Source organism: Bidens hawaiensis, unplaced genomic scaffold (assembly GCF_021521415.1).
Source record: "Bidens hawaiensis isolate Kalapana, Puna unplaced genomic scaffold, B.hawaiensis_p1.1 tig00011791_1, whole genome shotgun sequence".
In the NCBI taxonomy this organism is placed as follows: Eukaryota; Viridiplantae; Streptophyta; class Magnoliopsida; order Asterales; family Asteraceae; genus Bidens; species Bidens hawaiensis.
This window is the reverse complement of record NW_027491936.1, coordinates 222,333-248,445: the sequence shown is the minus strand read 5'-3', so window position 1 is coordinate 248,445 and position 26,113 is coordinate 222,333. Positions and strand designations below refer to the sequence as shown.

The window sequence follows — 26,113 nt, the reverse complement described above, 5'->3', positions numbered from 1 at the left end:
AATTTATTACAGTAAAATATCAGAGCATATAATCAGAATACGGTTACAAAACTTACCAATTCGGATAACCAATCACCAGATTACTAGTATAACAGTAATAAGATTCATATTTTCATAAGTCTTTAAAAACAGAAAATAAAATTCCAAAATCTGAACATCAAATCATTTTTATGATTTCAATAATCCTAGCTAATCGCATAACAGTTCATCATATATTTAACCATGACGACTAGCGGTTGGTTATCTGTACCGTAAGTTGTGTCAAAAGGGAGCTAAGCTTTGGCATGTGATATGTAACATAATTATATCGAATTATATATAATGCAGTCCAAATGTTCAAATTTGATGTTAGAATTTACTATGTATAGATCCCATGCAATCTTCAAGTTAGAAATTGATCATTTTAACAACAGGATATAATTTTTCTAGACAGCTGGGTGAGTATGACTTAAACCCTAGACTAAACAGTTTTTTGAGTTACAAATACCACATGAAATGTTTTCTTGTTTTAGTAACCCTAGCTAACCGACTAACCGCATAACAATTCCATCATATCATATATTCAACCGGGACGACTGGCAGTTATCTGTTTAATTCAAATGGGAGTTAGATTGAATTTAAAGTTATACACTAAACTTCTATATGTATCATGTATTTTATCAGTGTATATATGCTAACATTATGTCATTATCACGATTAGAACACAGGATTAGCTATGTTAATTAGGGCAGTTAAACTTCTAGGTATTTAGCGGTTAACTGCAAAAGTAGATCGATCAAATTACACATTTGGAATTACATTGTCTTTGTAGTTCATTTATCTATCAGATGTTATTATCATCGCGCATTCGTTTTTCCGTTAAATCTTTGTTATCCTTATCTATCAGCATCACATTTATCATCAATCTTTCCTCTACAATAATCTCTGTTCTCAAGTTATAGACAATATTAAATTATAGGCAATATTAAATTAGATGCTAGAATTTTGTTTGTATATCCCATGCCAATCTTCAATTCAAAAATTAATCATTTTGACAGCAGAATACTATTATTATTCTATTCATCTGAGTAAATATGACTTAAACAACCCTAGGCACACTAGAAATCATAATAAACAGTTTCAAGTTACCACCTGCATTTAGAGCCCAGTATTTTTGGGCGATTTTCTAAAACATCGTATCACCAATTTTTAAAAAACTACCGGTTCAAACCGGCAAACCGGTTTTAAACCCAAGAGATTTTTTATATTTTCTTAAAGCCCGTATTTTTTAAAAATGACTTTTAACTTAGCAGATAAAACTGAAACGAGTAAACACAATAAATGACGATTCGTTAATCAACCAATTTTGCATCCTGCAAATTCAAGATTAGTTATTGATTAAGTTAATATACAAAGTACAAACTTCCTATTTGACTCGATCACTGTTCATGTGTAACGTTTAGTTCATGTGATATGTTTATTAATGTACTTTTGGGTTATTTTTTGAGTTGAAGTTGTAATCCCGGCTCAACTGGTCACACCATTTTTTAACCAAATCTGGTACGAGTAAAAAACTGGTTTTCAAAACATTGATTATTATTATTATTCATTTGAGTAAATATGACTCTAACAACCCTAGGCACATTTTAAACATGCAAGTTACATATATCACATACACAATCAATCAAAACTTAATAAATAATTGATTTAATAATATTTTAACCTAATTATTAAATAACATGACATTAGGTTTCCAATAACTCACTCTGCATATAATACGTCCACCGGCATCATCAACGGACAAATTCTCCGTTTGCACTTCGTCCGCCGTGTGTTTCTCTTCTCGAACTTCATCGGTCAGAGGAATAGACAGCAGAAACGACTCAACGATTCGTGTAACTAAGCGCTTGCTGTTGAGATCGGAGAGTTGGACGCCGAGTAGTTTCTCGGCCTGGTTTCGGACGGAGAGTTCGGTATCGGTGTCGAAGTCGGCGGACTTGAGGATTCCGATTACTGTTTGTTCCAGTTCCAGTTCCAGTTCCATTGGAGAAAGTAAGCAAATGGAGGGAAGGGTTTATTTTGCAATTAACAAGCAAAGGAAGGTGGGTGTTTGGAGGGGTTTTTAAAACTTGTTTGGGAACTTGTTTAATGTGCTTAATTAGTTTTTAGTCCGGCGCAACATCGGTAAAAACTTAGACGGTGGTAGAACCCAATTGTTGAGCCGGTAAGTCGATGTGATTTCAATGTTATTGTACTGGAATTAAAAACAAATATAAAACAAAAAAAAAAACTATAAAAATTGAAGTGGACCAATGGGGTGGTGTCGGTCGGTAAAACTCGAGCGTTAGTACAACCCAACCGTTGTCAATCCCGGGCGTTGAAACGGTGAGTCTACGGGAATTCGGTCGGTTTCCGTCATGTTCACTATAATACCGGGACCGAAAAGTTGGCGTTCGGTCGGTCTCCGTTGCGTTTGTTATGATGAGTGAACTAAGAAAACAAAAACAAAACTTGCGGGCCAGTTTAGTGTCGCCAAGTGGCCCAATAGGACACTTGCAGCACCAAACTTGTCATTTGTAAATATAGTATAATATAATTTTGGATGGTTTGATAGCATCTTAATTTAGGACGGTTCTAAATCATTCAGCACGTCTTCAGAACTTAATCATTATTAAGAGGTGTAACCAAAAAGGCAAAAACACTCAACCTCTTATTGATTCAGGGTAAACAGTCTCTTAACTCTGAACTGGTAAAAGGTAAATGGTGTTTGATTCACTAAAAACATCTTTTAATAGATCATAAAGTCTCCTAATGGTAAAGTTTCAGAAACATACTGAATAATTCAAAGATCACCTATTAATTATTAGTCAGATCTTTTAATAATAAAAATATACTTATGCCAAACAATACCGTGTCATTTGATCTTGGTATTTTGCCTATGTATTCGTTTTACATGAGGCTACAATCTTGAAAACTTATAATAAGACATGGCGTTTGTATCTATATAGTATATGATAATGAGAGATAGGGATGAGCATACTCGGGTTCAGTACTGAATCGGCACCAGGTTTTGAGTTTTCGGTACAGTTATTTTTTGAATTTTGCCTTCAATATCAGTACCGTTCCGATTTCAAACCAAACATTTCGGACACCGATACCAAAATTTGCAATTTTCAGTACCGGTATTTTCGAAACTGATACCGGTACCGATCTCATCTCTACTAAGAGATGACTCATGAAAATTAAATTGACTCTTTTCCTTTTCTTATCTTTCATAGAGGCCTCCTAACTAATAAGCCCACCATTAACAATATCAAAAGCAAAGAGCAATGTGTTTTTTTAAGTCTAGCGTTTCAGGATTATGTTCGATAGAGAACCTGATTTGTAAAGAAATAAAATCTCGTTAAGTGCAATAAACGTTTGTCTTCAATTAGAAACTTAATATGGAAAATCCTAAATCAAGTATGAAATGTGAAGATATTAAAACAAAAAACGATGTGCTTGTATATTAACAAATATGCTCAATAGAGTTCAAACTCTAAATCTAAACAAACAACCAACCAATTCTTGATGGAAAATCATCTTTCTATAATCATTAATGAATCAAACACGTAAATAGATAGTTTAATTGTTAGAAGTTGCTTGAATTGGTAGTTGCAAGTGGCAGTGGTCACATGTGGCAACGATGATGATAGTCAGGTGAAGATAGTCATAGCAGTGGAGAGGTCGTAGAAAGAGTAACTCTAGTTGGTTTGGCGATGGGCATAAAATATAGGTCTTCTCTATGTGTTGTAAATAAAATGTTTATTTTATCTCGTCAATTAATATTTTTATATGCTTACTGGTTTTTTAATTAAATGATGACTCAATTTCGATTTAAAAGATATATATAATAAAATTATAAAACCACGAGGACTGAAAATATAAAATATTCAACGATAAGTCCTGCGGTTCAATAATTCTATGCCGCCATTGTGTAACCTGATCTAAACTAGAAGGACTAAAATGAAATAAGCACAAAAAAGAATGTAAATAAAAAATGTATAGGCTCTACCGAGACTTGAACTCGGGTTACTGGATTCAAAGTCCAATGTCCTAACCACTAGACTATAGAATCAACTTGTACGTTTTCTTATCAACAATCTATTTGTACATGTAAACTTAAAAATCAATTTTATTTTCCATGTTTACCACCGGGTGGATTACTTTTATTTATATTCACAAATATCTCAGGATAATAAGCAGACTTTTCTTTTTTTTATTTTTCCAATAACAGAAACATAATTATAATTGATATAATATATTTATTTCAATAAATTATTTCATGATGTCTTGAGACTTTTTATAGTATACGTGTGTTCTCGTACTCTCATTGTCTTGCATCGGTATCACAACTGGTGTGCTTGGTGATGGCTTAATTGGTTGTGGCCCAGAAGTTTGGGATTATCACTTGGTGTATTCGGACCGGCTAGGTTTACGCATTATATTTAAAGTTATTCGGAACTATTTCTATAACTTGTTGTTATTAAAAAAGCAAAAGCAATTTATGTGAAATATGGCGTGGAGGACAACATAGACAAAACTACTAAGCAATTAGTAAACCACAACATAAGTTAAAATTCGATAAATTGTGATCTTTACCATGAAAATCGTTCCCTTTAGTTTGCGCTCATTGGTTCAAAACAAGTCCTTACATTTCACTCTTAATGTTCCAAGATCCTCCTAAAGTATTTTTTTTATATAATTTTTATCTTCAACATTCTTAGAAGTTAATTTCGTAAATGCCACAAAAATACATTGCTTAAAACAACTGATTATGCATTTAACCAAAAAACCGTATTAGATTATTTTCAACGTCTTGAGATGGAGAAATCCGGACCGTGAAGGGCATAGGAATGAAGGAAGACAGGGGACACTAGCTTGACAAGGAGACTAGAATAGAAAGTCGATAAATGTGAAAGAGGGGGGTTGGGGGGTGGGAGGAAGGCCGCCCGTGATCCTTCTCCTCATGTGGAGAAGAGAAGTACACGTTCTTCGTTTGCAGCGTTGGAGAGGGTCTATTACTTGTATTAAGATTCTATGGACCACTTATTCAAATGTATCTAAGAACAAGTTACTATCATGAAATAAATTACAAAAAAGACTATATTTATGTAGATTAAGATAGCCTTTATGAACAACATGTAACATAATCATATATGAAAACTAAACTAACTAAACTAAAAGACATTGACAAGTAAGTTCTAATAAAAATAATATTATCTTCTAGTACGTAAAGAAGGTGGTGTAACCAACCCACACCTAACTCCAAACCTAGAAACAAGCAAATAAACCTTAACATGAAAAAATTGTGTAAAAGTTTACCTTAAATTGCTCATATCTTTCTCTTGGCAAAGCAAGAAATGATGGACATTCAACCTCTACCATATATCATTGTCCTTGCATTTCTTGTATCAAAAATTATATCCTTATGCGTCACTAAACAAACGAATCATAGACTCCCGCCAGGTCCCCCGAGGTGGCCCATAGTAGGAAATCTTCTACAACTTGGGCCATTGCCTCACAGGGACCTGGCTTCTTTCTGTGAACGTTATGGACCACTGGTCTACCTTCGTTTAGGGAAAGTAGACGCCATCACCACTAACGACCCTTACATCATCCGTGAGATACTTCTTAAACAAGATGATGTTTTCGCTTCCCGACCACAAACCCTAGCCGCGGTTCACCTAGCTTACATCTGCGGTGATGTGGCACTCGCACCCTTCGGACCTCGTTGGAAATGGATGCGACGGATATGCATGGAACAACTTCTTACAACAAAAAGACTCGAATCGTTCGCGAAGCAACGCGCGTCAGAAGCCCAACATTTGGTACAAGATGTATAGGCTTTGTCTCAAGCCCATGACCCAATTAACCTAAGAGAAGTTTTGGGTGCATTTTCTATGAACAGTGTGACCCGAATGTTGTTAGGTAAACAATACTTCGGGTCGGGCTCAGCCGGCCCAAAAGAGGCCTTGGAGTTTACGCACATAACCCATGAACTATTTTGGCTACTAGGCTTGATCTATTTAGGCGATTATCTACCATTTTGGAGATGGTTCGACCCGTATGGTTGCGAGAAGAAAATGCGACAAGTAGAGAAACGCGTCGACGACTTTCACTCAAAAATCATCGAAGAACATAGGCGACGAAAGACGAGTTTAGAACAAAATGATGATGGAATTATTGACTTTGTTGATGTGTTATTATCTTTACCAGGTGAAGATGGTAAAAAACATATGGATGATACACAAATTAAAGCGTTAGTTCAAGATATGATAGCTGCAGCAACAGACACATCAACAGTGACTAATGAGTGGGCAATGGCTGAAGTAATCAAACATCCACATGTTCTTAGAAAGATCCAAGACGAGCTTGATAAAGTCGTGGGCCCGGACCGTATGGTGTCCAAGTTAGACTTGTCAAGTCTAAACTACCTACGGTGCGTGGTTCGCGAAACCTTTAGAATGCACCCAGCGGGACCCTTTCTGATCCCGCACGAGTCATTACGTGCCACGGAGATTAATGGCTATTACATTCCACCCAAGACCCGCGTGTTTATTAACACACATGGGCTTGGGCGGAACGCATTCATCTGGGATGACATAAATGTGTTCCGCCCAGAACGTCACTTGACTAGTGACGGATCTCGAGTGGAGATAAGTCATGGGGACGATTTCAAAATTTTACCGTTTAGTGCGGGAAAGAGGAAGTGTCCGGGCGCGCCACTTGGTGTAACGCTTGTGTTAATGGCGTTGGCTCGGCTTTTTCATAGCTTTGATTGGAGTCCACCTGATGGAATGAAATGTGAGGATATAGATACTGAAGAAGTGTATGGAATGACAATGCCTAAAGCCAAAACATTAATGGCTGTTGCAAGGCCTCGTTTAGCAAGTCATATGTATAAGTAACAAATGAAAAGAATGTAAAGTAAAAGGAAAATGAATGACAATTGTAACCACATAAATAAGATTAGTATGAAAAAATGAATTTACTATCTAAATTGTTGTTCTTGAATTTCCATATTTTTATATACATAAATGATAAAATTGATTTGACCTGCGTAATGGATCAACGAAATGAGCACGCCATGTCATGGGATTTTAATTCCGATTCTTTGAATTTCCACGAATTTTGTGAAACGAGCGCGTCCTTAAACTTAAAAACGCGCCAATAAATTTCCACTTGCCGTACAAGAATCAAAGATAAACAAATAACAAGGAAAGATTATGATTGACCACATTCGGAATACATTTAACTATTTGAGAATCAAAACTTTGAGAGCGTTTTTGAAATTTAAGGTAATAGATAGCATTTTTTTAAAGTTGGTCAATAAACCAGCACATCCCGGTATTTACATAACACACGTGGTAAAAGGGTTGAAGAAAACTCAAAAAACGATCCCAAAATAAAACTGCATGTTGTGGAGAGGCTTTAAAATCTCCGATAAAGTGTCACGTCACGGTCATATAGACAATGGGGGCTTTAAAGCCCATTTACCGTTCAGTTTAATTATATTTTTAAAGCTCAATTCCTTTACCTTTGAAAACATGAGTTGGCCCCACCATTATCCCCTTTAAAGCCCGACGCGGTGTTTGGGGCTTTGAAGCCTGCCATGTCATGATGTAACTCTCTTTTAAGCTCACAACGAGAGGTCTAACAGCCATAACGCAGCTTGAAAAAGACTAGATTAAAATAGAGATATAAAAAAACAAAAAAGAAAGAAAAGAAAAAGAAAACCTGTATGGGTCTAATAAACTAGTTTCTAACCCGACCCATTTCACCAAAACACACGGGTTTGGGCAAAACCAGTTTGGACCTGACCCAAACCGCTAATTGGTAGTTTCATTAACTTAAATCGGTTTTGGACCATACCCGCTTTGTAAAACAACCGGTTTTTTCCAAATCAGTTTATAAGCTTAACCAAATCGATCTCTTTGGTTCAAACATTTTTCCTCTTAAATTGGTTTATAACCCGAACCTGTTTTTTACAAACCGCTTTTTTATAATCTGTTGACTAATCCATTTCACGGTTTTCCTCCCAAACCGGTTTTGTATGCCTCTAGATTATAAAATAAAACCCCATTTATAACAGGTGGAACCGGTTATTGCACCCGGTTTGTAAGAAGTGTTGATTCGAATGAACGCTAAGCAGATTTTATACAAATAATAATCTAGTTTACTCTTATAAAGTTGCTTAATTGGTGAGTCTTTATTGTATTTTAATCTAATTTTGTGACATATCTTTATTTTTTCAGTGACTTGGTTTAATGCACTCCAGGTGTTTGTTAAAATGCCCAAATGAGAATGAGTATAAAAAATGTTCTTGATTGTGTTTTTAGTTTCATTAGATGTGTTTAGTAATTCATTTGCACTTAAAATTTTTGTAAAGGTGACTCCAAGGGAGCTGTATTGTTGCCATGTTTCGTCGGCTCGCGGTATCTATGTTACCTAAATCAAGAAGGTTGTTTTGTAATAACAGTAGCCATGATCTTGGCAGCACTATAGCTGAGCTTAACAAGGTATGCATCAAGTTTATTTTTGTCACTTTAAAAGTTGAACCTGGTTTGTTTCATTGACATTGTATTTACAAAGATACAGTCTTGTAGAACTCGCTAGGCGCTAATCGGGCAGTGGGGTACTGACTAGCGATTAATATGGATCATCAGATTGGAGTTTTATATGTGATTTTCCAAAATAATATATGTAAACACAAAATTTTTGAAAATTTTATATATGTTTTTTCAAACTTATTAATCGGATTGGATTAATAAATATAATTTTTCAAATACTTCTAAAATTTTGACCTGTTTTGACCAAAATTTTGACCAGTTCTGCTGCTTTACCAATTAAAACTGGTTTGTTTCATTGACATTGTATGTACAAAGATACAGTCTTGCAGAACTCGCTAGGAGCTAATCGGGCAGTCGGGCACCGACTAGCGATTAATATGGATCATCGGATTGGAGTTTTATATGTGATTTTCCACTTTCAAAATTTTATATATGATTTCTCAAACTTATTATCGGATTGGATTAATAAACGTACTTCAAAAATTGACCCATTTTGACCGAAATTTGAACAATTTGGGCCGATTTGGATTTGGACCGGCTTTGGCCGACTAATACCGATTTTTACAACACTGTTTATCTTGGATTTCAGGAGATGGAGTTTGTGTTTGGTGAAGCTCCGCCTACAAGTCTTACCGGTTCAAGTGAAAGCCAGCCCGTTTCACAAGATTCCGAGTTAATATCAACCGATAATATAAAAAATGAATCCAAATTGACCCATGTTGGTGTCAAAGGTGAAGCCCAAATGGTGGATGTGTCTCATAAAGATATTAGCAAGAGAGTTGCAGTTGCTAGCTGCAAGGTTATTTTGGGAAAAAAAGTATTTGATTTAGTTTCAGCCAATCAGGTTGCAAAGGGAGATGTTCTTAGTGTGGCAAAGTTAGCTGGAATAACAGGAGCAAAGCAGACTAGTAACCTTATACCACTATGTCACAATATTAATTTGACACATGTTCGGGTTGATTTGAGATTGAACCCTGATGATTATAATGTTGAAATAGAAGGGGAGGTTGCTTCGACTGGGAAAACTGGGGTCGAGATGGAAGCGATGACAGCTGTCATGGTTGCTGGTTTAACAGTGTATGATATGTGTAAGGCTGCTTCAAAGGATATTCGGATTACGGATGTGCGTTTGGAGCATAAAGTTGGAGGGAAGAGTGGTGATTGGTCCAGGAAGAAATGATGCGTGTCGGTTTTGTATAAGTACCTTTTCTAATAAAAGGACCAGGAAGATTTACTCCTAATTGTGCAAAGTTGATTTGATGAACAAAGCTTTATTGGTATAATTTTCTTGTTTCATGGCTTATTTCATAATGGTGGTTTCATGTTTCTGTTTTTCCTGATTTTACTATATATTTTTTATGAAGTGATTTAAGAAGTGATGCATTTGAACTACTTTTAAGTTAACTAATTTTTAGTTTTAAATAACATATTCAATGCATGTGATTGGTGTAACTACTAACTAGTAGACTTTAACACCACAAATATCATCTCTCTAGATTTTCAAGCAAACACACTATTTTTCATGTGGTATTAGTTCGGATGATGCGTAAAACATCGCCTTCTTGCATCAAACCAAATCTCAAACTGAGATAACATGCATCACAATGTGATATCTTCCACAGCCTCCGTATAATGACGATTATAACAAACCTCTTGGGCTATTGAGTTAAGGTGTTCATCCTAATTCCTTAAGAGATTATTATAGGATACCTAAGGAGCCCAACTTATTATGATGTTGTAGAAATTGATGTTTCCATACAGTAAACCTGCAAATAGACATTGTCTCCTCTCTCACGCGGTACAACATATTCACTCGATACTTGCACTTCATTTTGTGTATCTCATCTGTTACCCAATGTTTTGAAAACCAGACTAGTTGTGAGCACGTTACCCTGCCTCTTGGACAATATGTTTTGTGGTTTTGAAGTCACAATGAAGACTATAGACTATAGAGATGTTGTGATTGATGGCCTTGAAATTATCTTCAACCTTATTGCTTATGACTTTAACCAATTTACATAACTTCATAAAATGAATGATTATATAATTTGCTATAGGAGAGAAAAAAAGCAATAAGTCAAATGTTACATTTTAGGTCATAACATTATGATGCCAACCTAGATATAGAAATGTAATGAAAAGGAATTTATTGTCTTGCATACCAAATACATCCACAAAAAAATTGAAGTCTTCCTCTTCCCAACTGTATTTGCACTGTTATTATTACTCTTGAGCATAACTTACAAAAATATCTATAACCCAACCCTGTCCACTGATCTCATTTTCTCCATCTCCCACAAGTCCACAACAAAAATAAATTATAAAAAATATAATTATAAAAAATAATAACAAAAACCTATCAAGAAAAGAAAAGCACCTTCTTTGCCCCTTCCTTCAACCTTCCTCTCCCTGGTTATGGATTCATCATCTTTATCCTAATATGGGAGGGAAAACAAAAGCTTTTCATTTTCTTCAAAACCAACCAAAGCCCACATAATCTTGATCAAGATTCATCCTAGTTTGGAGGGAAAATCAAAAAGCTTTTTAATTTCTTCAAGATCAACAAAACCCACATAATCTTGATCAAGATTCATCATTTTTAACCTAATTTGGAGGGAAAAAACAAAATCTTTTTAATTTCTTCAAGATTTACAAAACCCACATAATCTTGGTCAAGATTCATCATCTTTAACCTAATTTTGGTGGGAAAAAACTAAAGCTTTTTAATTTCTTGAAAATCAACAAAACCCATATAATCTTGATCAAGATTCATCAGTTTTAAATTATTATGGGATGAAAGCAAAAGCTTTTCAAATTCTTGAAAATCAAACAAAACCCACATAATCTTGATCAAGATTCATTTTGATCAAGATTCATCATTTTTAACCTAATTTGGAGGGAAAAAACAAAATCTTTTTAGTTTCTTTAAAATCAAACAAAACCCACAAAATCTTGATCAAGATTCATCATTTTTAACCCAATTTGGAGGGAAAAAGAAAAAAAAAGATTTTTAATTTCTTGAAAATCAAACAAAACCCACAAAATCTTGATCAAGATTCATCATTTTTAACCCAATTTGGAGGGAAAAAGCTAAAACTTTTTAATTCATTGAAAATCAAACAAAACCCACAAAATCTTGATCAAGATTCATCATTTTTAACCCAATTTGGAGGGAAAAAACTAAAGCTTTTTAATTTCTTGAAAATCAAACAAAACCCACAAAATCTTGACCAAGATTCAATTTTTTTCTACACCCAAAAATGGATATTGATAATATTGAATGTGTTTCAACCTCTGATGTATTGGATGAAGAAATCCCACGTCATCATCATCGTCAAAAGAATCCACAGGTCCCCAAAAGTCATAATGTTAATAATGTTGTTGTTCCTTTGGCGATTAACTCGACAACCAGTGTTCATGAGCTTCTTGAATGCCCTGTTTGTACCAATTCAATGTACCCTCCAATTCATCAGGTATGAAATGGCAGATTTGACTTCTAATTTTTAATTTTGTTGGTGTTATTAAATTGTGTTGACTTTGGATTTGACCTGTGTTGATTGAGATTTATATGTTGAAGCTGGCATTATATCATATGATAGATATATGAACTTAATTCTTCAGATTTCAAGTTGGTGTGATTTGTTTTTTTTGGTCAAACAATATAGGGGTATAAATGGGCTGAGTTCAAGCTCGATTCAGGCTCGGGCTTGGTTTGGTTTTTTTTTTTTTGGTCAAACAATTTAGGGGTGTAAACGGGCCGAGTTCAAGCTCGATTCAAGCTCTATTTTTAAAGCTTGAGCTTGATTCGGGTTCAGGCTTGGTTTGTTTTTTTTTTTTTGGTCAACAATTTAGGGGTGTAAACGGGCTGAGTTCAAGCTCGATTCAAGCTCTGTTTTTAAAGCTTGAGCTTGATTCGGGGCTTGGTTTGTTTATTATTTATTAATTTGTCTATATACATTCTTAATTATATATATATATATTACATACTAGTTTTAGAGCCCGTGTCACACACGGGATAATTCAAATTATAAAATTATAATTAAAACAAATAATTACATAGCGTATATGAAAAAAAAATGTATTACATCTATGCTTGTATCTATACAATGTGTACATAAATTGATTTTATTTATATCACAAAATTATTTTTTTAAGTGAACGTAATAAAAAAATGTTCGTGCAAAAACGTACCCGAGAATATTTTTTTCTATTGAAAAATTCATTCTCGGTGCCATATATGTATAATTGAAAGACTTTTGGTTATGAACCAATTTCGAAAATAAAGCTTCTCATACGGTAGTTCTAACCAGTCAGTCTAAATACAAAAGGAGCATTACCTTTATTGATATATTTATCAATTTACCACTCATTAAAGGAAAGTAGAACATTAAATTGTAACAATGGATGTTCTTCAAGAGCTATGTTTTTTAAGTTACGCCATGAAAAAGATTCTAATAAGTTTCAGAGGGCTTCTCGACTTTGTCATAATGACAACATAAAAAATAACATGCTAACCCATCCAATTTTGTGAATAGTTTGTTTCATTTGAGCATAGTTTTCCATGACATGCTTCTCATACAACGTTCTGACCACCATTGAAGGAAAAATTAATGTTAACATAAATATTTCAAAATTGATAAAAGTTAGAAGCATTAATAGGCATGGGGGTGGTATGTCGAAAGTGTTCGCAGTCTTTTTTTACATTTTAATAGTTGAGGGAAAAATAGTCAGTTTGCCAAATCCCGAACCTTTTGATTATTTTAAAAAATGCCCTTAAAAATAAATTTAAAACCTGAATCATGTTTAAAATTATAACTTTCATACTTTTGACATTTCAAAGTCAACACTTTGAACCCATAACAAATTTGACAATAAATCTATTTTGCATTCTCAAACTTTTAAAAATACTCAAAATTTTCATTTTTGACTCGTAACAAATTTTGACCTAATGTAGTTAACTTGTATCAAGTAATCTATTTACCAACTTTTGACCCATAATATCAAATTTAAGTTCCATAAAAAAACCCGAAACAATTTTCATTTGAGAAACATGATTTGTTGTTGATTTTTGAAATTCAACAAGTATTTTGAAATATATAGTAAAATAATATGTTAATATTTATATTTATAAAAATATATAAATATAGTGTAAAAGGAAAGTGAATAATTATTGATTTATTACATATATTAGGGTAAATTAGTTTTGGAGGGAAAAAATTGTGAGAGTTAACCAAAATATGACAAGTGTCTACATTTATTTTACTTTATTAGAATATAGGTAGATATATATATATATATATATATATATATATACAGGGGAAGTATAGAATGAAAACCCATTTGAGTTGTGAAAACCCTATGTAACATCGTTTTATTTGTTTTTTTTTGCACACGTAATATATGTTGTAACATTTAATACAAAACATCGAAACATAAAAAAAAAATTGTGTGTAGTGCTTTAAACAAGCCAAAGCTTAGCTCGAGCTCGGGCTCGATAACTAAACGAGTTTTGTTAAGGCTCGGGCTCGATAAGAATCAGCTCATTTTGAGTTTTTTATCGATCCGATCTCGAGTAGCTGGCGAGCGGCTTGGCTCATTTGCACACCTAAAACATATTCGTTTAATCAAATTAAAATTAGTGTGAAATTTATTACCAGTTTTATTCCAATATCTATAATAATTAAGAAGCTATCATGAAGTCAAAAAACCATCTTTGAAACCTTTTTAGAAACCACTGTGACAGATTTCAAGTTAAAATCTTTGGTTTGACTGCAAAAGTCAACTGCATATATGGTAATTTTATTTGTGATACTGTGCAGTGTCACAACGGGCACACGATATGTTCCACGTGCAAGACGCGTGTACACAACCGGTGTCCAACTTGTAGACAAGAACTTGGGGACATAAGGTGTCTTGCTTTGGAAAAAGTGGCCGAATCACTCGAGTTTCCATGCAAATACTTCTCACTCGGGTGCCCTGGGATTTTCCAATACTATAATAAACTGAAACATGAGGCTGTTTGCAATTTTAGGCCATACAACTGTCCGTATGCCGGATCAGAGTGCTCGATTGTTGGCGATATCCCTTTTTTAGTTTCCCATTTGAGAGATGATCATAAAGTAGATATGCACTCCGGATACACTTTCAACCACCGTTACGTTAAGTCCAATCCACGCGAAGTTGAAAATGCCACGTGGATGCTTACGGTTAGTATGCATTTTCTGCTATTTGACTTTGGTCAAACTTCTTAGTTTTAAACTTTAGGGGCTATTTCATATATACTCTTTACAAACTTAGAAAATATCATACATAGCTATGCAAAACTAAAAATATCATATGTACCTTTACAAAGTAGTCAACATATTAGATATATCCAATTCACTAAAAACAAGTTAACAAATGACCATTTACCCTTATTTTTAAAACTTAAAAATTTCATATATGCCCATCTTTTAACTTCAAGATTTTTTATTGAACCATTTTTAGCTTAATATTTTTTTTACCTGTTTTAACTTGAAAATTATTTTTTTATCATGTGACTGTCTGGTTCAAGTTAGATCATCTGAGTCGAACATATAGATTCTGAGATTTGATTGTTCGATTAGCAGCCGTCGAGAGAACAAAAGAGGTATTGTTGAAGTCGATCAAAATCCATTAAAAAAAAACAGTTTGAACATTTATACTGGTATGGGGTAGAATGGTCATTAAGTAAAATTTCATTAAGATTGGGTATATGTGGTATTTTTAGTTTTAATCGGGATATATATGAAAATTTTCAAGTTTGTAAGGGTATGTATGAAATTAATCGTAAACTTTATATATACAGGTGTTCAACTGCTATGGTCAGTATTTTTGCCTCCACTTTGAGGCGTTCCAGCTCAGCATGGCTCCGGTCTACCTGGCGTTTTTGCGGTTCATGGGCGACGAAAACGATGCACGGAATTACCGTTACAGTTTGGAGGTTGGCGGGAATGGTAGAAAACTTATATGGGAGGGTACCCCTAGAAGCATAAGAGATGGTCATAGGAAAGTTAGGGACAGTCATGATGGGCTAATAATACAAAGAAATATGGCTCTCTTTTTCTCAGGGGGAGATAGGAAAGAACTCAAGTTGCGGGTCACGGGTCGGATATGGAAAGAACCGCCTAACTCGGATGGTAGTAATGTTTGTATTCCAAATCTGTGTGGTTAAACTTGCTCGTCTTGTTTTGTGGGTCCCGTATTTATAATTTGGACCGACTCGTAGATGCAATCGAAAGAGAATGGTCAAAGGAGGTGTGTTTTTCGTATTTGTGTGGAAATTTTTGGGTAATGATATTATTGATGTGAGTAATCTGATTCCTATGCAAAGCATATGAATACAGTTATATGATGGGTGACAAAATGTTTGATACATTAAATTCCAATATGGGTTACAATTCTGTTTAGTCAAAGTATTTGATGTAATAAATTCCATGTGACAATGTCTGATATGACAGGGTAAAAATGGTTTGAGTGGTCATATCTAGCACGTTTGATAAACAGGTTATGTTCATGTTAACATGTTTAACCAAATGTGTTTTGTTCGTGTTGATCTGTTTTAACTAAACGTATTTTGTTCATGTTGGCTTGTTTAATCCATTTAATCAAACTTGTTGACTCACTAGCTCGTTTTATGACTACCTGCTTAACCTGTTTTTTAACAACCAACCATCCTTATTACTACGTTTAAAACACACTTAGGTAAATAGTTAAACATGTCTATGTTCGGGCTACAAAATTTAAGTTACAAGATAAAGTTGATGTTCAACCCAAATACAGTGTTCAGGTTAAGTAAGAACCAGCCCATAAGATTGGCATCTCTACATTCCAACATGGAAACTAGCGATGAGCGGGTACTGATTTTCCCAAATTCTTGAAAACTGATACTGATACTGAAATGTTCGGTTCAGTACTAGTAACCTATCAGTATTGAAGACAAAATTCGAAAAATATCAATACCAAAAACTCAAAACTTGATACCTATTCGTTACCGGTTCATGTTTTGCTCATCCTTAATGGCAGCATATCCCTTATGAGTCCAAGTGTCCAACCATGTGAACAGGTGTCAAGAGTCAAGATCACCTATGATTTTTTTGTATGGATGGCCCACAACTCAAAACAAGCCGAGCCTTTTTCGAACTCGAGCTCGAGCCAAGCCCGAGCCTTAAATAAAGCTCATTCCGTTATCGAACCTGAGCTCGAGTCTTATATTAGAAACTTGCTTACGCTTGTCGAGCCTTAACAAGCATTGTGTATTTTTAAGTTTGATCTCTTTTGGACTTGTATGCATTAATTTCACACTGTACAACCGAGCTCGAGCCGAGCTATGGCTCATTTAAGGAACTACATGAACTCGTTTAAAGTTTTCCTTAAATATGTAAAAATAATTAAAAACTTATATAAATTAATTAATTTACACATTACTATTTACTTGCCCTATTTAAACTTTATTATGTTTTTAAACTTTTGAAATCGGGTCACTGTTGCCGAATGAATTTTTCCCAAGAAAATCCATGAGTAACTTAACACTAATTGTAGATGGATAAGCAAACAAATTGGTTGAATGATACCTCACCATGGTGAAGAAACTATCAACTATCAAGTGTGCATGTAGCTATGTATTATATTAGTCAAATTGAATTGCATACAAAAACTACTTACACTTGTAAGCTGTACACGATAGTTAATTCCAGTAAACTCAGTCTTTTAGGATTTTGTCCAATAGTTTTACTTGGGCCATTGATTGAGATATGCGAAAAGTAGAAGAGTTTTGTTGTTGGTTACAACACAATTATTCCGTAGACTATTGTCTATATCTATCCACTATTCATCTTTATGTATTTGATTCCACCTTGTTTTCTCTTGTATTTAAAAAGCAAATCATCGATCAATTAAAAGATAAACTCAATTTCATAACGCTTTTGTTACCATAATTTTCAATTTCTCCACCTAATATAATTAAAAAGATTGACTCAATTTCATAACACTTTATAGATTAACTATTGATATTATTAATTATTAAGTAGAATAATTTTACTTTAGAAAATCAAGTACCTGATTTCGTTTGGAATGTTTTTGAAGTTAGCTTAAGTATGTCGGTATATGTAGCCATGTAGGGAACTTCTTGGCCGACTCAATGTGTCGGTTTATAATTATTATTTTTCTGTTTGAATACTTTATATTATGGATATTACTATTACATATATAATATAAAGACAACTTTGATGTCGCAAGTGTCTGATTGGGCCACTTACCGGCATCTTAGTGGCCGACGACATTTTGTTTTTTTGTTTCGGCATCGTAACGAACATAACGTAAATAGATCAAATGCCAATTTTGTTATTTATTTTTTATTTTAGTTCCGGTACCGTAAAAAATGTTAAGGAAACCGACTGAATTCACGTAGACTCACCGCATTTTGTTTTAGTTATTGTACCTTAACGAACGTAACAAAAACCAATCGAATGTCAAATTTGTTTTAGTTTTGATATCGTAACAAAGGTAGCTCAGACCGACCGAATTTGCGTAGACTCGCCGCCTCAACACCTGGGATTGATAACGTCTGGTTTTACCGACGCCCGACTTTTAGTTTTGATGCCATAACGCACGTCACCGAAACCGACCAAATTCCTGTCGACTTACCGCTTGAATGTCACAGGACTGACAACTTTTAGATTTTACCATCACCCAGGTCCCGAGGATGCAACACTAGTTATATATATATTAAAATGTAACTAGTGCTGCAACCCACGCTTCGCGGCGGGTTTTTGTAAGGGTGCTGATGATGATGCATTTGTTACCTACTATATTGATAGATTAACATAGACCATGTAGACTTAAACTTAAACGACGCTGAAAAGAAGCAAGCAGCGTAGTTAACTAAATATGTTCAGAGTTAAAAGTTAGCTTTAATTATAATAAGCAAATAAAAATTAAAAATGTATAAAAAATGATAAAAGTAAAATATTTTTAAAAGTTTAGAGGTATGAAACATAAATCGTTTAACAAAAGAAAGTTTATTAAATTTTATGTGTTGTATGACAACACTATTAAAATCAATGAGTTAGATGTAAATAAATTAAAATAATTACCTCAATAACATATCATCATATGATGCGTTACAAAAACTCGAACACATTATTCAAGCAACGGCTACGAGCTTATTGTTTTATTGTTATTATTAGTATATAGAATAAAACCTCAAATATCTTTAACTAGGGATAACACCCCCTGCGTTGCGGGGGGTAGCGGCAATCTGGAACAAAAGTTTCGACTATTGAGTTTATATACATTACATGCTCTTAAAACCATTGTTGAAAATGTTAATTAATTTATTTCATATATTACAATGTTAAACATAAGTGGAATCCTAGTGTTAAAAAGTTCAAACTCAAACAAACAATATTTCTAAGATAAAAAAAAATGTTCCTTGCTATTTGATGACCCGGGCCCACCTTTACAAACAACATAGTGTATCATGATCCATCAAATACATCTGGAAACGAAGAATTAAGGTAAATTTAACATTAAGAGTAAGAGGCTTTATACCAAATTACTTCCATTCCATATATGCATGAGTATGAAACATGTATGCATATAAAGCTAAACATAACAACTGAGTCATCCAAAAATTTTCAACACATTGAAATAAACTAAATTGAAGCATCATATATGCATCATAATCGAACCCGGGTAATGACAGACGGTCGTCCAATGGTTGGCCATGGAGTGCGTTTTTACCTAGAAAATTATGCATCATATCAATCATGATTTATATTTTGATGTTTATTATTTCAATCTTAGATGAAATTTTAAGAACTCAAAAGATGAATTAAATGATTGGATTTGGATCAAACGAAAGCTTTACCTATGGACTTGTATGATCTTTTCTTTCTGAAGATGAAATTTCAGGTTGGGTTAAATGGAACCCGACAACGATAAATCCGTCCACCGAACCACCACACCACCGACACAGGCGGTTTCCACACTGTGACACCCGGTAATTTCCCCAATCCTATAAACTAAGTAATCAACCTAATAATTAGGTGATTGTGAATATTATGCGCGCTATATTAGAATCAGCGCGGGCATGTGTTATGTGCGCCCTGCGCGAGCGCGCTATATTAGAATCAGCGCGGGCATGTGTTATGTGCGCCCTGCGCGAGCGCGCTATGTTAGAATCAGCGCGGGCACGTTATGTGCGCCCTGCGCGAGCGCGCGATGTAAGAACCAGCGTGGGCATATGTTATATGCGCCATGCGCGAATGTTTTGGCTTTATGTTTTCATGTAACTTTATGTTGTCTAATGGGTTGACCGTCCCGCATGATGCTAAGGCGGGTGCATCCCAAATCGTTTATGCGCGTGCGGAAAGGGAACTAACCTCCCCGCATGGCGGGAACATTGAGAGCTAGTTTGTCTGAAGCTCCAAGATGGAATTGACTTCAACATAACTGATCACTATGTTGAAATACCAAGACCACCTGGAGAATCTACAAATGAAACTCAATGTCCCTGACTGCGAGAAGGTTACGTACCTACCCGCAGCAAAGAAATGTCCTTCACGCAGAAAGCTATGCGCACAAAGTGATACGCGCAGAACACTTAGTCCATTCTCCAGATGTAAGGAGATTATTCCCGCCCAAAAGAAAACAGTAGCGTGTTTCAGAGATTTCTACTTTTTAACTGTACACTGACAAAAGCACCTGAAAAAGCATACTGTAGCATGAAAAGTCAACTGTCAGCCACCCTACTCCCACCAACCACAGACCTGCATGTCCTGTCCAAATCAAATCAAAATCTTCAACAGTTTTTATACTTGGATGTTTTATTGTAATTTTTAAACAATGTAATGTATTTGTATTAAACTTTTCATGCGCAATGAAAATCTTACTTTGAATGTTTGCAATGGCCCGTGCTTAATTATCAATCCCCACTCGCGCGCGCCCGGCTGTTTCCGCCGCTCAGGGCCGGGTGTGACACACACTCTCTCAACTGAGAAAAGAACAGGCGTGTGGGCACCAAACCCAGTAAAGAGTGCAAAACCCTACGCATTGTAGTAAAGCTGTAAACCAATTACACTCATGACAACAACATACAACAATTACTGCATAGGTTGCAATACACAAATCAATAACCCTGACCGACACCACCACGTAAGAATTCATTGCTTGGTGATCAAAGTATTCATTCCACTAATTTTTACAATTAACAAATTGATGATGATGATTCATCTTCTGTTGCAGAGTAGCATCATTACTCTTTAATTCTATTAGCTGTTGTTGTTATCCCTAAACTCAGGATGCAATTGATATAAAATCTAGATTACCTTCTTCGCAAGTTTTAGGTGATTCGATAGACGGTTTGTTTATTTTCTTGGAGGTTTTTTAGTGGATTTGTCCGTCATAGCTATAATCTAATCGACATAAACTTACGTAATATCTTAAATGCGGTGACTGCATCAAATCAATGGCTTTTGGTTCACAAAGTCGGGTCGGGTCATTCTCTTTCTTCTATGCCTATATGTGTCGTCATCTTCATGTTGACTAGGTCGCAATGAACGGTTTTGATTTAAAAGGTTAGCTTAGTGTCACGGAGTTATCCTTATAGACTCATCAGGCGAGCGGTCCGCTCATGATCCGGGTCGGCTGGTTTCGTCCTGCCTTGGACTCATCAGGCGAGCGGCAACAGCTCGCAACCAGCAATGCGTTCATCATGCAAGCACAACTAGGCATGTACGCCTTCCTTCCCGCTGAGGCCGTGCCCAATGAAGTCCGGGACGAGCCAACAAACCCAAGCGTTTCAACACAAATTAAGCATCTCGATCTTCAAATATTTGGTCCGTGACATTAGGCTCACATTATCCGTATTCGTTTGATAAAAGGAAAATATGTTCAGTTTGGAAGGTCAGTTTTGTTTTGCAATGTTACACAGAGTTTATGGTTCATGGTTTTAATACGTTGAAAAAAGAATGGACGTAAAGGATGGCATTGGTGATCACAAATGGTAGCAGCCATATTTCTTTTAGCAGCCTGTTATTTTTGTTCTTATTTTCGGATTTCTTTCTTGTTATTCTGCATTTTATGTTCTTTATTTCTTATAATTTAATCTAACTTTAATATTTGGTTCAGCAAATGGCTAGTCAATCTCAGTTTATGTTTGGTTTTTGGTTGTTTTTTGAACTTTTTCAAGAATAAATGCTTGTTTTCTTATCAAAAATTGATGGAGGATCTGTGTGTTGGCTATCTGGAAGGAAAATGAGAAAGACAGGAGTATGGCTCGGAGTCCAGGAAGTCTTCATCACAAAGCAGAAGGCGTATGACTCACTACCAGGTGCAGCTAGGAAGTCGAATGTGCGTTTTTTGTGCAAACTTTTGATGGGAGGAGTGTCGGAGGGTGAAGTTCTTAGAGACCTTATGTATCAACTATGATGGTTTGGCGGTGATGTCGTGGAGATCTCATATGGTTAAGCGGTATGATAGGTGATGGTGATGAGGTTTTAGTTTTTATTCATGATATGGTGATTGTGATTGGGAATGTATGCTGATTCATTCGGTATGGGTTTATGTTATATGATACTAATAAATTATGGAATAAAGGTCTTTTTAATCTTACTATATGATAAATGAAGATATTTTTGACACGTGTAAGGCCTCTGCACACATGTCACTCATTGAAGTCATCTGCTTATGTGGCATCCACATAGGCTATCCATGTGTTGTTTGGTTTAACATGATTTTTGAATATCCTGTTGTGACCTCAAAATCCCACTCATTGTACAATCTTCTTAAAGAAGTTTGATTATTTTAATTCAACCACCTGTCTGTTGGTTTTCTAACCCAAAAATCCCCTCCCCTATTACAATCTTCCTTCCTCTCTGCTATAAGCTTTTATGAAGTGAAACAATAGCAGAAGTAAAATATGTCAATACATACCAGAAAAAAGGAAAGCTAAATGTCAACGTCTTGGTATAGTGCTGGTGGTTTGTATATTGCAGGTAGTTCAGGCTATGTTTACTTTATTTTGGCTGTCAAGTAGCTGTTCTACATGTTTCAAATGGTTCCCTTTATACAATGTTACATGATCTGTAGGCATTGAGGCTCTCACTCAAGGATGTTTTGAGGTATTATTGTTAATGTTTCATAGGCCCGACAAACGGGTCGGGCGGGTTCGGGTGGTTCGTGTGACATCCCTCGATTTCGGGTCAAATTGAATTTATTTTGTATTTGTTTTTATGTTGTAAACCGACCCGATATATATCCCGAACATTTCAAATATATAAAATATTGGATTTTATGTTACTAAAACATTCCCGCTTGTCTAATTTGAAACACCCCTTTTACGGATTCGAAAACGGACTTAAAACGCTCAAAATACATCAAAAACGAACTTCCAGACACGAACCGACTCGCAGCGAACCAGCAGCTTCATCTCCTTTTTTTTTTTGGTTATTTTGTGACTTGTCTTGACCCCCCCTTTTGCATGCAAACCTTGATATTTAACCCCATGCTTGACCCTTTCAACCCACCCTATATATACACCCATATCCCTTTCATTAATCCCTGCTCATTCATCTCTTTCTCTCCTAATTCTCAAGCATTCAAAGGTGTTCTTCATATTTTTTGGCAGTTTGACTTTCCAAAGTCAAACTGACCATAGTCTTACATTATAATCAACTTGTTAACACTTATTAATACTTGAAGATTGTTATACAACATATATATAATAGCACCCTTTGTACCTTCGGCGGACATTTCTCCGGTCTCGGTCGGTTAAGTGTCCCCATAAGACAAAGTTACATGAAGGACACGTAGTAGTCCTTGATTATATATTTTCCGCATCTAACCATCTAACTTGTTATACTTGTTTAACTTCTGCTCATCTTAGTTCTATTTTACATTTTGAGTTCCATGGTTATGGGTTTGTAGAGACTAGCCTCAGTTATTCCGTAAATAGCTCCAAACCGGAAGCTGAACTCTTGTTTACTAGTTTGTTTAAATAGTTGTATAAACATGTTTTATGTAAGATTTGAGTTTCTAAAATCATTTTAATTAGTTCCATGGTTATGGGTTTGTATAATCTAACCTCGGTCTTATCCCGAAACAAGATCCGAACCGGAAACCGAACTTTCGTTTAAAGACTTTGTTGTTGACTTTTTGTATGTAAAACTTTGGTATTATTATTTATAAATTATTTTACAAGTTCTATGATGTTTGGACATGTGGTAACCATTCTTGGCCTTATTCCAAGACAAAAACCGAACCAAACCGAACTAAACCAAGTTTACTCGCTTAAGACACACAAGTGTGTTTTTAACCATTAAAGCTTATATATTTCTTTAAAAATACTTTATAAACTGATTTTAATTATTTTCACAAAGTACTGGGAATGTTGAATCCAACTTGATCTTATAACAAAGTTTGGACCGATTAAACCGAACACTCGCTTAACGGACGTTGTTAGTTCTAAAACAATAGAACTACATACTTGGTTAAGTCTCTTTAAGATTTATTGAGTTATCTCATACATTTATTATTTTGGGAAAGTTGACTTTGGGTTTGGTCAAGTCACCAAGACCCGAACACTCGTTAAAACCCGTTTTAGTATCTATATTATAAAGGGACTTGCTTTCTTGCATTTTTACCCACCTTATTACTTAACATAGGTTGAGTAAAATTAAGGGCTAGATACTTTAACCCGGTTTCGAGCAAACTTACATTTTTAAAGGACTATTATTATAATTTCTTAAATATTTACATTTTAAATCTTAAACTTTAAATTGTTTACATTTCTTATCATTTATTTTCATTTAAAGACTTCCAAGACAACTTTTCTAATACAAGACTTCTTCTCCTTTAGGCTTCGTTCGTTAAACTCATCGTTCCAGTTAATCTCCAAATCATCAAATCTTTCAAGTTTATTACTTGAACGTGAGTACTCTCATCCCCCGTTTTCACTCTTTTATATTTTGGGGGTGACATTGCAAACTTATTTAAATCCAAATGATTTATACTTGAGTCTTAAACCACAAACTTTATTGTATATTTTACTTAAATAAATGCTCGATTTGGTGTTATATGCTTATATGCTTAAGTGCTAATGTGTTTACCGCTTTTGGATGGTTGATTCACAAAATCCGAGTATTAATCTGGCATCCCCTTATAGAAAGGTGTCGTTAATGTATTATTATTAACGATTTCATACAAAATCCGAGTATATTTGGCATCCCCTTATAGAAAGGTGTCATTAATGTATTCTTATTAACGATTTCATTTATCTAAATTGTTGCTATTATTCATTGTTTTGTATACAAGTTGTGGAATTTCATATTATATATCTATTGTTCAAAAACTATGAAATTGCTCACCAACCTTTGGGTTGACAAATTCTATTTATGCAATGTTACAGGTTTGACTTTAGGTTGACTCGAGGACTTGAAGAAAAAAAAAACGTTATCAAGACTATTAGGATATTAGCAAAACGAACAATATATTATTTACTATGATTTGAATTCGGTTATTGTATGAACAAGTTATGTGACTCTTTGTGTTTTTATGAATTTAGATGAGTTGATTAAATATTGTCACTTAATAGTGTCGTGTGCGATGAACAATCGGTTGCGCCCCGACGTTTCCGTCTTGGTCGGGTTGTGACAGTTCGGGTTACGAGTCAATTCAAAGTGGGAGTGAATATTTGTTTTCATATCCTTTTTATTTATTTATTTATTATTTTTAGTTAATTCTATTTATTTGTGCAGGTATTATTTATATGACATAGGACAGTAACTCCTTTTTCGTGTATTAATTTAATTTGCAGCGTCCACTTGTTTCAAGGGAATGGATGTTTTCTGGATTTTTATCTTAGGCTTTTGAAGTCACATGAGTCGCTAGCAGTAATGCTAACTTCCGGTTCCAGTTTTACTTCAACTTTGATGAAATTTTACTTGCATAAGTGTTACATGTCATAGAAGTATAAGGGTCATTTTGTAATAGATAAATACTATGGGGACTTATTGTAAATAACCACTAACTAACAGTTAGTTGGTAATTAGTTGTACTTAAGCAACTAACTGATGATGAATGAGATGGAAGCAAATATTGAGAGTTTCTTCCTTCTGTTACAATCCTTTCTCTTTGCTTATCAAGTGGTATCAGAGCACCGATCTGTCGGAGCTCCGGTGACCTGATTCCGATTACCTAATTCCGGTGACCAAATTCATCTGATTTTTTTTTTCTCTTTTAGTTCCAGTCAATACTCCGATTAAACTTTCCAATTTCATTTCTGTTACTTCTTAATTGATCATTCGTTCGATCAATTTCAACCCTATTTCGTTCAAACTCAGCCCTAATTCGTTCAATTTCAACCCTAATTCGTTAAAACTTAGCCCTAATTCAATCAATTTCAACCTAATTCGTTCAATTTCAACACAATTCGTTCAAAATCAACCCTAATTCATCCAATTAGCTATCCGAACATGGCTGCCAATGTTAACACTCGTCAGCAA

The 26,113-nt window shown here is 34.8% G+C and overlaps 2 protein-coding genes, 1 non-coding gene and 1 pseudogene across 4 annotated transcripts; 3 read left to right on the top strand and 1 right to left on the bottom strand.

Annotated features, from left to right (window-relative positions):
• Positions 1–4,024: 4,024 nt before the first annotated feature.
• On the bottom strand, positions 4,025–4,096 carry TRNAQ-UUG (transfer RNA glutamine (anticodon UUG)). The gene has a single exon. It is a non-coding gene; the product is annotated as a tRNA-Gln (tRNA).
• Positions 4,097–5,384: 1,288 nt separating this feature from the next.
• LOC143539024 (cytochrome P450 703A2 pseudogene) lies at positions 5,385–6,984 on the top strand (annotated as a pseudogene).
• Positions 6,985–8,095: 1,111 nt separating this feature from the next.
• Positions 8,096–9,779, top strand: LOC143538986 (cyclic pyranopterin monophosphate synthase, mitochondrial-like). Of its 2 annotated transcripts, XM_077032416.1 has the most exons (3): positions 8,096–8,222; positions 8,411–8,540; positions 9,181–9,779. In XM_077032416.1, exons 2-3 carry the CDS (start codon positions 8,439–8,441, stop codon positions 9,769–9,771), a joined length of 693 nt encoding a protein of 230 aa, XP_076888531.1. In that variant the 5' UTR covers positions 8,096–8,222; positions 8,411–8,438; the 3' UTR covers positions 9,772–9,779. The 2 variants fall into 2 exon arrangements, with proteins under 2 accessions (XP_076888531.1, XP_076888532.1); XM_077032417.1 differs by having other exon boundaries at positions 8,149–8,540.
• Positions 9,780–11,517: 1,738 nt separating this feature from the next.
• Positions 11,518–15,911, top strand: LOC143539025 (E3 ubiquitin-protein ligase SINAT3-like). The gene is made up of 3 exons (XM_077032448.1): positions 11,518–12,064; positions 14,411–14,797; positions 15,418–15,911. Exons 1-3 carry the CDS (start codon positions 11,852–11,854, stop codon positions 15,781–15,783), a joined length of 966 nt encoding a protein of 321 aa, XP_076888563.1. The 5' UTR covers positions 11,518–11,851; the 3' UTR covers positions 15,784–15,911.
• Positions 15,912–26,113: the final 10,202 nt, after the last annotated feature.

Bases quoted from the DNA above. Each gene is read 5' to 3' on its own strand.
- LOC143538986 (XM_077032416.1), top strand. From the start codon at position 8,439: ATGTTTCGTCGGCTCGCGGTATCTATGTTACCTAAATCAAGAAGGTTG. The intron at 8,541-9,180 runs GTATGCATCAAG...CTTGGATTTCAG, and splicing joins CTATAGCTGAGCTTAACAAG to GAGATGGAGTTTGTGTTTGG.
- LOC143539025 (XM_077032448.1), top strand. From the start codon at position 11,852: ATGGATATTGATAATATTGAATGTGTTTCAACCTCTGATGTATTGGAT. The intron at 12,065-14,410 runs GTATGAAATGGC...GATACTGTGCAG, and splicing joins TGTACCCTCCAATTCATCAG to TGTCACAACGGGCACACGAT. The intron at 14,798-15,417 runs GTTAGTATGCAT...TTATATATACAG, and splicing joins ATGCCACGTGGATGCTTACG to GTGTTCAACTGCTATGGTCA.